This window comes from Poecilia reticulata, chromosome 10 (assembly GCF_904066995.2).
Source record: "Poecilia reticulata chromosome 10, P_reticulata-male-v2, whole genome shotgun sequence".
Taxonomy (NCBI): domain Eukaryota; kingdom Metazoa; phylum Chordata; class Actinopteri; order Cyprinodontiformes; family Poeciliidae; genus Poecilia; species Poecilia reticulata.
Window position 1 is genome coordinate 18121987 of NC_088839.1, and position 12354 is coordinate 18134340.

The following is a 12354-nucleotide window of genomic DNA, read 5'->3' on the forward strand; positions in this document are numbered from 1 at the left end:
AGGGATGGATCAAAACTCTGACACAGTAATAGAAATATAGATCCATGTTTTTCTCTTTGAGTTATAATAGTGTGTCCCAGTTGTTTTTTTTAAATAACGTCTCAGTTTTCCTTACTTTCCTTACAACCATTAATTAGAAATGCTGCCTCATACATAACTAATGCAAATGTACCACCGTTATTTGCATCCTCATGTTTGTATTTCCCTATTTGCTCATCCTTAATTATCTGCTCTGCCTGCATACAGTTTCCTCTGCGAGTGTCTCATGCGTAAATGTTTGGGAAGTATAATTGGCCGTCGCAACAACTCATACAAATACATGCTGCCTGAAAGCTTGTGCTCCTCAAACATCCACGGCGTGTTTATGTGTTTCTGCTGCCATATCGGGTTACCATTAGAAGACCACAAACGTAATGGGGGGGCCACTTAACCTCTTACCCCCTAAGGGGGTATAAATAAATTTCCGCCTGACAAAAACACACAAAAGTAAATCACTTATAGCCTCACAGCTATTAGATTTAATAAGAAACTTTTGGTACCTCTGTAAAGGTAAGATGTCATAGAATGGTTTTCTGGTGTCAGCACCATTGTAGCTTTGACCCTGCCTGAAATATTAGGGACAAAATACAAAATATTTTGCATTTTTTTGAACCTCGCCAAAATTTTCTTTGAAATAAACATTGAAAACACTACCAAAATAGTATTTGTAACACAAAAAAGTAGTACAGACTTTTAAATCTAAATGTTGTGTAAAAGTATACCAAATTTGGACTCAATCAGATGAATCATATTTATTTTAGAATGGTATTAGTGAGAAATTTCTTAGGCGGAGAGGCCATTTTGGCACATTTATCCAAAATGTCACCAAACTGTGCCAAATGTGTTTTTACATCAATACTGGGGGTTTGTTAAAATTAAATAGCTTATTACCACCTAATGACACTTTCTACATATAATATAACCATTGGTCATGACATTTACCCCATTTATATGCAAAATGTACCATTGTGCACAGTGTAATATGTATAATAATGATGAACTGAAAGCTCTTTCTTTGACTCCAAATAGAAAACTTTTATTGAAACAAGATAAAACAGTCAAAAATACTTTTTGAATAATTTAAAAGAGCAAATAAACAATTTTGAAAATCCACCACCACCATCACCACCAAAAAATGGACATCTTACCTCAAAGAAGGTGAAGAATCATGAGAGGTGGGGGAGGTGGGGGTGGTTCAGCTCCACCTGAGCTTGATGGTTCGGCTTCCACTCGACTATAAATAAAAATAAAGTATTTGAAGAATTAGAGGTTTATTACAAAGTAATGAACCAAAGTAAACATGAAATCCTTACTAGTAAAATAAAACATATTTTAGTAAAACATAAATAAACAAATAACCACGTGGTTTTACTTCCTGCCGTTATTACAAGCATATAATCACTGAAATAAATAAATAAATAGAACCAAAACATCAAATATATTGTGTGAAATTGCGGCGGAAAACTTACACAACACCGAGATCAAGTCTGTCAGCTGTGTCCTGCTCTTCCTCTTCCTCCTCGTCCGAATCCCACCAGCTATCAGAAGAATCTTCCAGCTCAAAATCGCTCCGAAATAGTTCTTCCAGTGACTCCACATCGGACATTTTCCTCCGCGCCATTGAGAGAATTTTTCCAAGATTTAGCTCCACTCGTAGCAAATCGAAAAACCGTTGTTGTTCAAAAGCCTTCAAAAGCCTCTAAATCGTCAAGTTTCTGCTGCTATGATCGATTTATCATAAATAAATCAAAACTGAACTCACGGAACCGAGATAACTCCACGTGCTCAGACTCCCGTGTACCACACGTGCTTACGCACGGAGAACGCTTGGAGAGCGCAAGAATTACGCATTCATTTAGATGGGGTTCCGGAAAATACGTTATGATTTTGCGTAGCCGACATCTTGTGCCATACTCTGAGAGTCTTTCCACTCTCACGTGAAGCCATAAAATGGCCGTGATGATCAGCTGATCGGGTGTTTTCCAGGCAGTTGCGTCATCGCCCGAGGACCTTTAAATCTCATCAGCTGTTTTTAAATAGCTCTAAAATCTTAACATTTTGGGCAAAACCTTTATGCGGAATAGTTTTGAAAGATTAAAGCCTCTTTTAGCGGATAATAATAAAAAAAAAATTTAAAGCACACGGAGCCTTTGTTTACAGAGCGAGTCGAGTCACATGGCAGCTGGAACCTCGGAGGGTCCGTCGGGCTTAACAGGTTAAGAAATGAGCACATGCAGAAATGCACAGAAAGAGAGACATTGAAAGTCGCTCTATTACATTACCTCCCTGAGTCCAGAAATGGTCCTATCGTATGACCAGCTGCTATTCATCTAGCGCTTTTAGACTGTCTTGCTACCAGTGACTCATTTTTCTTTCGAGTTTCTGTATAGAAATCTGGAAAAAAAAAAAAAAAGTTTAATGGATGCATATTGAGCATTTAGACGGGTCTGAGTGGCTACATAACGCAATTTATGCGCTGTTTTTTTTTTTATTTAAGCCGCTAAAAAAGTATTTAAATCCAGACCCTTAATACTGTCAGAGGTTTTTACTTAAAGACAATAATGTAAGTACGCATATATTTTTGGCCATGTGTGATGTTTATCTGGTGGGTAAAACATTTTTTTAATTGTAAATATATTTTTAAAGGTGCTGTTGACATTACATTTTCATAAGGCGTGGATGACAACCCAACTAACCAATACATAGAGAGAAACTAAAACAAATGCAGTAATGTGAAATGGAAAGTAATGAACGAGGAAAAAGTGTTGAACGCACACAGGTGGAAAAAGGCACCAGCTGAAATCTGTCAGTGGTCAGAAAGCCTTCCTGCCCCTTGTCACATGTGACAATACATGTATAAATGGATATAAATAAATCACATTATTTAATTTAATATAATCATTAAATTAGATGATGGCTTTTATTTCCCGTAGCATTTCATAATTCACTGCACTGCAAAAACTAAAAATCTTACAAAGTATTTTTGGCCTATTGCAAATATCTTAGTGCACTTGGGAAAAAATCAAAACTAACTTAAAAGTAGCTTTTCAGCACAATTTAGGAACTTGTTTAAGTCAACACTTCCTTAATACTGATGAAAAAGTGAGTCAGTTATAAGTGAATTAACCTGCCAGTGGAACAGCATTTTTTTCCATATCGTAACTTATAATGTGGGATAAAAGTGGGTTCCTTTAGGCATACAAAATAAACCTAACCTGTTGTGGAAAACTATTTATTTGACCCAGACAACACAACTCCCATGGTGAAACATAGTGGTGGCAGCATCATGATGTGGGGTAGGGGGTTTCTTATTCTAGTACATGGAAAGCTGGTTAGAGCTAATAATATGGATAGAGCAAACAACAAGGTAACAGTGGAAGAAAGTCAATAAGAGGCTGAAAATAAAAATGATCACAGTTACAGCCAAAAGTGACTCTGAAAATTATTGATTCTGGGAAGTGAATGCAAACTTTTCACAGCTTCCTTTTGAAATTGTTAAAAACATGCATTGTTTCTCTTCTACTTTCTACTTTGTTCACTACTCTGTGGGGGGTTTTTTCGCATGGGATCCCAATGAAACGCACTAAATCGTGCGGTTCGGATGACAAAACAAAAAAAGATTGGAGGGAAGCAGAAGACACGTTCTTTCCTTCATTACCCGGTTGTTGTGAGTGAACTGGACACCGATTACCGACACTAAGCTGATGGAATGAAGTGATAAAACATACGAGAAACCTGCCAAATTAATTTGATACACTACCAGAGAAACGACTGGAGATATATGGCGGATTGATCGCCGGCTTAAGTGTTTACGAGCATCAGCGAGGCTGCTGTGTTTTCACTTCAAACCAGAGATGTGGAGAGCAGCATGGGAGACTGGGGTTTGTGGTCAAGAAGGAAATAGACATCCTCCTTTCGCTCCTTTGAGTAAAGAGGGTGAGGTCTGACTTATGTCATTAACCAATGACACAGAGGGGAGAGACTGATTTTCAGAGAAAAAGACAAGCCAAGCAGACACACTCTGAAGATTTTTGTTCCAAACCAGAAGAGAGTTTCCCTGATTTTCAAAAGTTTAGGCTGACAGCCTGGAGAAAAAGTGGATTTTTTCTTTCTCTGACAAAAGGATTTCTGCAGTCATGACTTCAGCTCTGTGTAGCTGCATGACCAGCATCCTGACCTACGAAACCTACAAGTCTGTGGTGGTGAGGAGCTGGCCTTTAGGGATCATACATCGACTGCTGCAGCTACTCATCATCTCGTATTTTGTTGGGTCAGTAATCTGTTTATTTTTTATATGTTTATTTAAGTTGCAGTTTATGCATGAGCTAAAATAGATTCACTCCCGATATTTTGAAATCCTTTTCTATTCATCTTGAAGCCTGAACCTCCATTATTCGGCATGTAGTTCTGAGGATAGTTTTTCACATGTCCACTCAGGTGGGCAAGGTGTATTTAGGACTGAAAAATGTATATAAAAACACCGGAATTTAATGTCATACAATTTTCTAAAGTATGTAACAAAAACTGACTATTTTCCCCAGCTCCGAAGCTTGTGTTGAATTCTACATACTCCTGCTAATTGTAAGGATTTTGCACATAGGATAAGATTGGTTTGGACGGCTTCTTCACCAATTATTTGATCAATTATTACTTAACAACTGCGATTTGTATCCACTCTGGTTTCTGATTCTGTCTTGAAATTGTATTTTGTTTTTGTGTCGACGCTACCTCAAAAAAGATATTGCTTTAATTTCTTTTTATGTAGGAGAAATACATACAAATTTGGTTTTTGTGTGTGTGTGTTTATCGTGCTCTTAAAGTATTTTGTAGACAAATATAAACTTTGTCCCAATCCTATCCTGGTTTTAACAAAAATAATTAAAAGGAAAAACCACAAAAACACCTACAGGTCAGAAGTTTGATATCAAACCTTTCCTTTTCTGAGATCCATCTGGATTATCGCCGAAACAATCGGTATTACATTTTCCACATTAAACTGATATTCTTGCCTAAAAACCTAGATATCTGCAAAGGTTTTGGTTGAGTGGTTAGATCTGAAACTGAGCTCAGCCTCTGAATGTCGTGTTCTTTGCCCTGCAGCTACGTCTTCCTCCATGAAAAAGCTTACCAGGTGGCCGACACAAACATCGAGTCCTCAGTCGTAACCAAAGTGAAAGGATTTGGCAAACTTAACAACGCTGTGATGGATGTAGCTGATTATATCTACCCTCCTCAGGTGTGTAACACAAAACTACACATTTAAACACCTTTAAAAACAGAAGCTCATACTCAGTTTATGCTTTAATAACAAATATATGCTGTGGTGTGTTTCAGGGCGAAGGCGTGTTTAGCATCATTACTAAAATCATAGAGACGGACAACCAGTTCCAAGGAAGATGTTCAGAGGTTTGGAACATTTCTGACATGTATTTTCCCAACGTTTATCAGTTCACTTGGATAAAGCTTTCATTTATTTAGCACATTTAAAACCTTTGTGATTGTAATTAAGCATACATCATGTAAGGAATCATGTAACAAAATCTGTAAATATACAGATGACACACTTATAACATGAGAATTTCTGCAAATAAATCGTTCCACCAACAGCTTATGGTTCAAATTACAGACCAGATGCTGGTAAAGCTTTATGCAGTAAAACACACCTGTCTGAGCACATTGCTTAATCTCATAGAAATCATTTTGCATATTCTTGCTGTTATTTGTGTACCCAGAAAAATGTAGCTTTGTCGTAAAATGCCTTCTGGATTTTTAAACATGTTGTGTCTCCGTCTTTATTTCAGACTGAGAAAGAGTTTAATTGCAGCTCAAATGCAGACTGTCTAAAACATCTGGGCTCTGTTCAAGCTGACGGTGAGTATAACCTTTAAGGATTGTGGGATCCTTGGTCTGTGAGGGCATTCACACGCCTCATGTCCTCCATGCTTTACACTGCATGCCTTACATGATGTATTGGTGCCATTCAACGTCCATCGTTTCCAATACCAAAATGAAACTCACGTCAAATTTACTCAGATTGTTGTAATGCAGTCTTGTTCATCTGCTAGGATTCCTTTGTATCTGTTGTCACTTACCGTTAGATGGTCCAGTAACTGCCTGTAACACCAAGGCTCAACTAAAATGACCCCGCTTATGGACCCCGCTTAAGTGTCTTCTGGTGTCCATTGTGGATAAAATCATGTAATGATTGTTGTTCTTGTATACACACACACACGCACACACACGCACGCACGCACACACACGCACGCGCACACACACACACACACACGGGCGCGCACGCACACACACACTTGTAGAAGTGTCTTCTAAAAATGATCAGACAATGTCAAATTGATAACCAATTTTATTTTGGTCAAAAGGTATAATTACAGGTGAATGCAACACATCTGCTGGTTACTGTGAGATTGAAGGATGGTGTCCAGCAGAGGATGACAAAGTGAAAATGTGAGATTAGGCCACACAAAGATCCACACACACACACACACACACACACACACACACACACACACACACACACACACACGCACACACACACACACACACACACACACACGCACACACACGCACACACACACACACACACACACGCACACACACACACACACACTGGTGCAGACTTACTTGTAATGTTTCTGTCACTTAAAATGTTAATATTATCACCATCTCCAGCAAGCCAATGCCCGAGTTTGTGAACTTCACCATTTACATCAAAAACAGCATTCGTTTCCCCTTCTTCAACGTCACCAGGTGGGTCATTCACAAACAAAAGTCTTCTTAACTTAAATCAGATTAAGGGTCAAGCAGAAGTGTAAGTAGTTTCAGAATGTTTTTATCATAAACTTTTTATTTTTCAGAGGAAATTTTAATTCAACAAAAGATATCAGGACTTGCAAGTATGACAAGATCAGAGATCCGCTCTGTCCCATCTTTCAAGTGGATTATATTCTGAATGAAACTCGGCAGAATGTGACTCAGCTGGCAGACAAGGTCTCACTTTTCCTACTGTTTAAATTGTCCTTAATTTTCAGAGTTAAGTGTTGTTGATAAAGAAAACTGTATTAAAAGAAAACAATATAAACACAAAAGTCATAAGCTGTTGCTGTGGTGAAGATGTACTCAAGAGCAGACAGTACAGTTTGTACAGAAATGAAGGACAAAACATATTGCAGTCAAAAGCCAGTATTTTATTACATTTATGTAATACTGTATCCCTATTAAAAAGGCTCCAGTCATGCAAATAGTTTTGGACTACAGCGTAGATTATGAACTCCACAGGTTCAGGATTTACAGCTTTTGAGCTTTGATGTTTACTTTATATTTGACAGGGTGGTGAAATAGGAATAATCATACAGTGGAGGTGTAACCTGGACCATGATGTTAACTTCTGCGTTCCTAAGTACTCTTTCTCTAAACTGGACGCTCCGTTTCAAAATTCCAACCTCTCCAAAGGTTACAACTTTAGGTAGGTTATAGTACTAAATAGTTGTTGTTGTTGTTGTTGTTTTTTTTCACTTTGCTTTTTAAAAACATTTTTTTGTCATTGAATCCAGATTTTCTAAATACTACAAGACAGAAGGTGGAACTGATTATCGGCGTCTTCACAAAGCATTTGCAATTCGTTTTGACGTTATAGTGACCGGCACTGTAAGTTACCTGGTTTGTTTTAAGATATGCAACAATATGCAACAATGTGAGTCATCAAATGGTTTTACAAAACTTCATATAGAGTTTATATTTTCCTTGCCCACCAATGAAGCTGCTGTCTGTTTGGTCATCCTGTGCCTGTCTGCTGCTTGGAAAGTCCACAAGAACAACCAAGACCTACATCACCTCTTCTTCAGTTTGAGACATAACAAGACAAGTTTAACGATAGAATTACAAAATAAATCATCAAACTTTGACCTAAAGCGACTAGACATCAAGTACTTGTGCTTGTTAGCAATACCCTACTCCTATCAAAGAAATCCAATAAGAAAACCTTGTCTGGATTCAGAAGTGGAAATCTGTTTCTCTCAATTACACCCTGCAGGCTGCCGCAAAATTGCCAGCATGGGCACAGGAGAATTAACAGATGACATCCGAATCCAGGGACTCAAAGACCGGATAATCTGAATCGGAGCTTGGTACATAAAAAGAGACAACATTCAAAACCTTCCCTCTTGTTATTTGAAGCCACACAGACTCGGCTCTTTAACTCACAGGGAAGAACTCCGACACTAGGGCATTCAGCTGGGGGCCTGATAGTATCTCTATGCCCACCTCGGTGGCTCTCTCACTGCATGAGGTAAGAGAGACTCCAGTCCGATAGCTATGTTCCAGAGCCCCAGCTGTGGAACATAGTTATATCTTACTGGTACCAATCAAGCTCACACTCCAGCTCAGGCTCCTGCTGAGTCCCACAACCCAATCCAATCGACCATCGGATGCTCATCGAGTGCCTAGATCCCTCTCCCAACTCTGACTCTACAGGGGGATTTCCTACAGTCATCAAGAGCTAAATGAATGTTCAGCATTCAGACTGTACCTTTTTAACTTAGAAAATATATATAACAAGATCAAAAAACACTGTTAAAACAGATTAACTCTGTGCCAATCTCTTTTGTTCTTCCAGGCAAGAAAGTTCAGCTTAATTCCAACAGTGATCAATGTGATCGCAGCTGTCACCTCAGTTGGGATGGTATGAATTATATAATATTCTGAGGATAGAATAGAATATTCTTGTAATCGCCAGTGGTTTTAACATGTTTTTATTCTGTATTGGCAGGGTACGGTTTTCTGTGATCTCATCTTACTGCACTGTTCGAAAAGATCACAGTACTATAAAGCAAAGAAGTTTGAGGAGGTACTATGTGTTCGAAATGCAGTAAAGTAATAATGAAAAGTGAAGAAGTGTAAAAAATTGTCTTTTTAAAGATTATTTGCTTGTTGCCTTTAAATCAGCAATGAATCTCAAAGGCAAACTTGAATTCAGTTGTTTAGGAAACATCACAGATAGACTGGCTACACTTATCTTTAGTAGATATAAAATGGGTAAAATTGTTCATAGGATATCAGGCATATTTGATAATGTGAAGTCATGTCAGGGTCAATATTTATCTGATGGTTATTTGCAGCATTGAGGATCCTCAGCAAAATCTCAACTCCATGTGTGGAAATGTAACTATAAAATTGTAACTACACCATTCCTTGCTGCATGTTGAGACAAATCATTGTGTCCCATTCAATTGTTTTGGTCAACACCCATTTCAGCTGCGATTTTTTTAGTCACAGTTGATTCGTGTAGTCTATATCACGAATTAAAGAGTTTCAGTGGAGTGTTTGCGTGGTTTATCATAGATTTCCTGAAAAAGCTGATTTTGCACAGATTAATGCTGTTTTAAGGGCAAATGACACTACTGTATTTTCTGCACTATAAGGTGCACCTTCAATGGATGGCCTATTTGAAAACTTTTTTCACATATAAGGCGCATAGAATACACGCTTCAGTTTATCCCGCAATCTTTTAGTTCCCGAGTACTTTATATAGTAGTCTGCCCCAGTCGTTGTTTCACTCACGGTGTTGGTGTTGTGATATTGTGCCCAACTGCTTTCTGGGTAACACAGACCAACCGACACGCTGCCGCCCCAGTCTCTGTTTCTCTCCTCCCCCCTCCCCCCTTGGCTTTAAATGTATTATCAAACTTTATTAACAAACCAGGGTTCTGACAACTATCCCAGCATGCACCGCGCACTTCTTCTAGGGGGTAGGGGGGGGAAATGAAGTCGGCGGCTGCTTCCCGTAGTTGCTAGACCTGTTGTGACTCAGTATTGGTCCATATATAAGGCGCACCGGATTATAAGGCGCACTGTCGGCTTTTGAGGAAATTAAAGGTTTTTAGGTGCGCCTTAAATTGCGGAAAATACGGTAATTTGACTCGGATTTGTCTGTGTTTGTGGTGTGGTGTGTTTCTAATCGCCTTATCCACTCAGGTGTCAGAAGAACAGATTCATGAATCCCTCACTCCAAAACCAGGAAGCCAGCTGTCAGTCAGACGAGGAAACAGCAGCTGCAATGACTCTGGAGCCGTATCCCTCGCCACCAATTGTTGATGATAGGAATCTGAAAGAAACTGGACAAACTTCAATAGTTTTTCTCTCTTCACCCTTGTAACACATTTTTACCAGTAACACATTCTTACCATTTTCTCCAGCGGTCAGGATTTCGTAGGTGGTTGTAGGTTTATTAGAGCGGGTAAAATTGATCAACATTCCCTTCAACTTTAGTTAGCGACAAACCAAAATTGTTTTTTTTTTTTTTTTTTGCAATGTACAATTTTGAAATCGGAGAAGGAAAATTGTAGAAGCTTTTTAAAAAGTTTTCCACACATAACAATATGAAAAGTTGCTAATGTTTTCAACCTCCCACGGGTTGCCTTGACAACCAGCTTTTGCCGCAATAACAGCTGCTCCTACATCAAAAGTACAGGAAAAAGGGACGTTTTTATTCACAAAATAACTAAAGCTCAGTTAGGCTGGATGGAGAATATGCTGGAATAGCTATCTTCAGTCCCTGCCACAGATTCATGTGTGGGCTTTGATTGCTTTTCTTCAGTTTGGTTGAATTAAGTTGCACATCTATGGCTTCTGTTTACTAATCATGCGACTTCTGAAGGCAAGAAATTGTGTCAGATTTTCTTTTTGCTGATCCTAGTAAAACACGTAAAAGTTTGTGGACTTTTAACAGGACTAACGCGAAACATTTGAGGGCGTATGAATATTTAGAAAATCTGAATCATAGGATGTGAGTGAGTGTAAAATGGCCATTGTCGTTCATCGGTTTCTTAAGTCCTTTTTTGGTACAATAATGTGTCGCATTTTGTGTGTCTGTTAAGATTATATAATAAAAAAAATCATATTTTGTTTGTCATTTTCAGCTTAGAAGTTTGTTATTTATATGTTGTTGTTTTTTGGCAATACAACAAAATGTCTGTGATCTCAAATAAAGACTTAATGTATCTTACTGTACAGATGCAATAATCCACATCATTGAAAGGGACTGTGGGATATGTGTGTGTGTGTGTGTGTGTGTGTGTGTGTGTGTGTGTGTGTGTGTGTGTGTGTGTGTGTGTGTGTGTGGCTTGAGGCTTGCAAATTGGCCATAATTGCTGCACTTCAGGGTCAATATGAGATGTTTCCTGTGCACACTAATGGACAGATGCTGTTAATATTTCTGGGAGGGACTTTAGAGGGAAAAGAAACACCATTACACTCGTTTTCTTTCATTATTTCCCAGCTTTACTCCTACATACTTACTTTTCATACAGTAAGTTATGTACTTTGGCATTTTCTCAGTTCTCAGTTAATGCATCATAAATTAATATTGTCATTTCCACTCCTCTCTTTCTACTGCCTTTTTTTTTTTTTTTTTTTTACCATGAACTCATCAAAGATCTAAAAACATTAGCGAGTCTTGGGTTATGCCAGTTTTCTGAGAGGTTTTCTTCAGGGAGAGCCAGGATAGAAGTTAACACCAAAGTTTTCCCATCCAGCAATAAAAACAGGAGCATTTAAAGTTTGTTTTCACCCATTACACACAATTTCCATTGTATGGTTAACTGCTCTTGATTTTTGCTGAAAACAAGAACCCAGCTGCTCCAGCTGAAGCATTAAAATGAGTCTGTCAGGTAATACAGACACAGCAGTGCTTCAAAACTATCAGATTTCTTATTTTTCCCAGTGATTTGGTCTAAAGTGGCAGATCATATCAAATTATAAACCTTTCTATTGTTTTTCTCAATTCAGAGGTTTTCCAAAGTATTCACTCCTTGTTACCGTGAGCCCTTTTTATTGTAGCTACACATTTTTAATATGCCATGTGGTGAAATAATATCCCATGTTTTGAATTTCTGACAGCAAATGTTTCAGTCCCACATCTGGAACTAATAGGACATAGATGCAAAACATACAAAGATATGGCATCATACGGTAAGTCTAGTACTATGTACATGTAATTTACAATTGTTGATAACAATAGTTATTTTCTTTCCAGGATGAAAACTCTCCTGGCCTGAAAACTTCACTTTGGAAGCAAATGGCCGAGTTGCACAGATGCTGATTAGAATCATTATTATTATCTTAATCCGATAAGGTTTTCCTCTCTTGGCAGTGAATTGCTGTGGCTGTATGGTAGAGAATCATCGCAGACAGACAGGATATGTGTGGGAGTCAGCAGCAGAGACAATAGATCAGACAACAATCAGCTGCTGACCAGTAGAATAATGGAGAACAACACACAACAACTCTGCAACGACGGCAGAA

At 38.3% G+C, this 12354-nt stretch overlaps 1 protein-coding gene across 2 annotated transcripts; it reads left to right on the plus strand.

Annotated features, from left to right (window-relative positions):
• Positions 1-3671: 3671 nt before the first annotated feature.
• p2rx3a (purinergic receptor P2X, ligand-gated ion channel, 3a) lies at positions 3672-11479 on the plus strand. 2 transcript variants are annotated; one of them, XM_081611553.1, is made up of 12 exons: positions 3672-4309; positions 5140-5275; positions 5374-5445; positions 5841-5910; positions 6417-6501; positions 6727-6804; positions 6912-7044; positions 7383-7519; positions 7608-7701; positions 8669-8734; positions 8822-8899; positions 10027-11479. In XM_081611553.1, exons 1-12 carry the CDS (start codon positions 4176-4178, stop codon positions 10144-10146), a joined length of 1203 nt encoding a protein of 400 aa, XP_081467679.1. In that variant the 5' UTR covers positions 3672-4175; the 3' UTR covers positions 10147-11479. The 2 variants fall into 2 exon arrangements, with proteins under 2 accessions (XP_081467679.1, XP_081467678.1); XM_081611552.1 differs by lacking the exons at positions 8669-8734; positions 8822-8899; positions 10027-11479 and having other exon boundaries at positions 7608-8662.
• Positions 11480-12354: the final 875 nt, after the last annotated feature.